This window comes from Ipomoea nil, unplaced genomic scaffold, assembly GCF_001879475.1.
Source record: "Ipomoea nil cultivar Tokyo-kokei standard unplaced genomic scaffold, Asagao_1.1 scaffold1421, whole genome shotgun sequence".
Classification (NCBI taxonomy): Eukaryota; Viridiplantae; Streptophyta; class Magnoliopsida; order Solanales; family Convolvulaceae; genus Ipomoea; species Ipomoea nil.
This window is the reverse complement of record NW_017617849.1, coordinates 6706186-6709886: the sequence shown is the minus strand read 5'-3', so window position 1 is coordinate 6709886 and position 3701 is coordinate 6706186. Positions and strand designations below refer to the sequence as shown.

Here is a 3701-nt window from a genome sequence, read left to right as displayed (position 1 = left end):
AATGTTTCAATAATTAGTATGGAGCAATCAGTCAAGTTTGTTAGACGGTTGATTTCGTAAGCGGCCTATTTATTATCTTTGTGATCCTTTGCGGGCTATGATCAATTTTGTATTTTGTTAAAATAAAGAAAATAAATATTGATAATATTGGGGAATTAACCATTACTCTCATATTGATTTGGAAATAAAATACATACATAATCAGTCTATACTATACAGAATACTGTGCGTAAAATGTAAATCGTAACATTAATGTATTATTATGTGTTAGTTAATTAATTCACGTATAGGATCGGAATATATATGAGATTCCTTAGTCCTTATGTCGGAAAAGAACAAGTAAACATGGCGGTTAGCTAGGTTTCTTCAATTCTGGGATGCCTTAGCTTAATTACAAGAAAATTTATCTTTTATGCGCCCGCGGAACTACCATACCGGTGGTTATTATATATACACATAATAATCAGCATTAGCGAAGGATATACGGGAGATCGATCGATAATATACATATATATCATCGAGAAAAATGGCGGAAACCGACAACAGCAGATTGTACGAGGTGGAAATGGAGATGCTAAAGGAAAATATGCCATATAGAATCCTGGTACCTTCAATGGCGGCCTTAGTATTTGCTGTGGGTTACATCGTGGGAAGGGACCCTGTGAGGGAGGTGCCGGTTATGATCCGACAAGCAGCTTTTCTGGCGGTTCTGTTTTGTTTCGTATGTTGTATTGCGGCGATGTGCGTTTACATGGCGGTGAGATGGCAGTTGGAGCCACTGCCTTCCAGTAAGCTGCTTTCTCTGCGGACCTTAAGTTGGGCCACGGCGGCTCTTACATTGGCTATTTGGATGTACGCTGTTCTAACCCATTCTTCCTCGTACACTCGCCTCTGGATTAGCGTCACGGTCGTGGGTCTGGTCTGCTTCCCCATCCTCGCATATCTGGTTTACGCCATGGCATTGGAACTCGCCCTCAGGATTGCTATTGCACAACTTCTTGCTTCTGCTATAGATTCTGCTATTGACGACTTAATTAACCAAGCTATCTCGCGCCCCAGCACCACTGAGGACAACACCGACAACAACAATGATAATTAATAAGGAAAATACTATATGTACTCTCAATTTTTACTTAAGAATTCTAATTAATATCACAATTATATACAGGATAACTGTGTTTGTGTTGGACCACCCTTTATCTGATACAGGTTGGGGCATTGTAAAGTATGTACGTATGTAATGGCTAGGTTAAATTTAATAATGATATATATATTGTAAATTTATAAATTGTATTAAATTTAATTTTCAAATTTTAAATTAGAAATATAAATTAACAATATATTATTTAACAATTACACAAATATGTATTAAAATTAAAATTCTATGATTATAATTGAAATTTTTAAAAAGTGTAAATTGTAATTTCTAACTTAATAATTTAAATTTTTATTAATATTTTAAAGTGGACCGGACGAAACTATATATCAATCTAAAAATGTGAAACGAGGCGAGATATTGAACAAATCTAAAAATATTGGACCGGACCAAAAACCTTGTAATCAAATGGTCCCACGTTACTTCCCTATGTGAGAGGTGATAGGTTCGAATTTCAGTGGGAGACATTTGATGTAATTAGGTGTCCCCTTCCTATAAATAAATAATTGATGAGCAAATCTAATAATATTTAGACACTTATGTTTAGTGTATTATATGTTAATAACTTAGATCACAGTTTATAATATAACGATTGTCACCATGACCACTTCCTATCTCGGTAATATTAAGAGTGCGTGTGGAGTAGTCGCCCTACTGTTTTTATAATATTTATACAAATATGGTAGCAACTTAATTATACTAAGAAGAATATGGGTCTAATTAAAAAAAATATAGAAAATTGTATATTAAATGAAATCAAAATTGAATGTCCAAAAGGGCATTATGTTTTATAAATGAAATCATCATTCCTGCACTTTTATTTATAACAACATTGTATAATTTCTTGAAAACATTGTTCAGACAAGAAATCAACTTCGCAAAAATACAACCTACAAATTCCTCTGAACTCCATTGTCTATATATATGTATACATGTATAATGTATATAAGCAGCTGCAGGTAGATACTCCGTACAAGAAACAATGAAATTAGGGTTTCGAGGAAGAAGGTGCAGCAGCCGGCGACGATGGCGATGATGGGGAGGAGGCGAGAGCCTTGGGATTCTGTTTCTTCACATATTTGCGCGCCCAAACATGCTTCCCGTTGATGTTATACTTGGCTTTGCCGCCGACGACGATGGCCTCAAGCGCCGCAAGCGACCGCGCCACCAGCCGCGCGTACAGTACTTGCTCTCCAGACGCCACTTCTTGCATGTATATGGTCTCTATGCTATCTCCAAATTTCCTGAATCACAAAAAATATATATATATAGTAAAAAATTAAATGTATTTCATTAATTAATTATATGTCTTTATACAGTCAACTTTCATCATATTGCTCCCAATCTATATCTATATCAATCATAAAATCCAGTAAAAAGGATAAATGTTGGGTGGCTCGTGAAATATGGTGATATATAAGGAAATAAAGTTGGGTGTACATATAATTAAGAATGGGATTTAATTTACCTAAAGAAGAAATCTTTTACTTCTTGTTCAGAAATGGGGTAACCTTTAGAGAAGGTCAAGAAGATTGTTCTGTCATCGGGATGGACGTCTTCGGCCGCCGCGATTCTCATCGAACGGTTGAACATTTCCAGCATTTCAGTGTTCATTTGCGGCGGCAACGGCCGCTGCTCCGCCGCCGCGGCATGCGGAGGAGATCCTGCTTTCGGCCGGGGCACTAGCGGAGCATAATCCGCGCTCACAACCGCGGGCGGATAACTCATTTGCCCTAGAGATGACGGGTACGGGGAGTTAGGGTAAAACTGAGTAGCCGGTGCATGATAAAACGGCGGGTGGGGCCCCTCCGGCACCGCGTTGTTCCAGCTGGGCTCGCCGGTGGACCCCACCTTTCCGGGGGCGGAAACGGCGGGTGTCTGAGGGGCGAAATGGAGTAAAATGTCTTCGAAAGCCCTAAAGCAGACCTTCGTCACCATCTTTTTCAGGCCGCGCATGACGGCGACCCGGTTGTGGTGAAGATAAACCGGGCTGGTAAGGCCGTTCTTTCTAACCAAGTTTGGGAGCAGCGCCAGGTCGACCTCCATGAACGGGAAATTCTCGTTCTTCACGCATTTCAGACACAGCACCGTCTCCTCCGCCACCTCACTCACCAACTGCGCCGGCAAACTCAGCACCTTCTTCACCAGAAACATATCATTTCCGGCGTTCTCAAGCCACAGCCAGAACGCCATCAGTTGCAGCGACTCGGAAGGATCACGCCCCAACCCCACAACCAGCCGAGCAAAAAGCTTCCGATCAATGCTGTGAAAAAGCTTGAAATCTTCGTCAGAAACATAAACACTGGGGAAAGAGTACAGTGATGGAGTATCAGAGAAATCCATGTTTTCTACTATTTTAATTTCTTTAATATTTCTTATAATTTCTGCCCATGATATAAACCATGTTTTATATAGGGGTGGGATGGAAGGTGGCTGTTAGTAGGTGGCTATTGAGGATTTGAGGATTCAAGAAATTCTTCTTAAGGGATGCAATTAAATGGTGAGATTAGATATAGTAAATCTTTGTGTCTTTTCTGATTATGTG

The 3701-nt window shown here is 39.6% G+C and overlaps 1 protein-coding gene across 1 annotated transcript; it reads right to left on the bottom strand.

The window, feature by feature from the left end:
- Positions 1-2063: 2063 nt before the first annotated feature.
- Positions 2064-3499, bottom strand: LOC109188014. Its single transcript, XM_019338474.1, has 2 exons — positions 2625-3499; positions 2064-2400 (listed from the first exon to the last, which is right to left on the bottom strand). Exons 1-2 carry the CDS (start codon positions 3497-3499, stop codon positions 2145-2147), a joined length of 1131 nt encoding a protein of 376 aa, XP_019194019.1. The 3' UTR covers positions 2064-2144.
- Positions 3500-3701: the final 202 nt, after the last annotated feature.

Coding starts and splice junctions, on each gene's coding strand:
- LOC109188014 (XM_019338474.1), bottom strand. CDS start 3,499: ATGGATTTCTCTGATACTCCATCACTGTACTCTTTCCCCAGTGTTTAT. Junction 2,401..2,624: donor GTAAAAGATTTCTTCTTTAG/GTAAATTAAATC, acceptor TTTGTGATTCAG/GAAATTTGGAGATAGCATAG.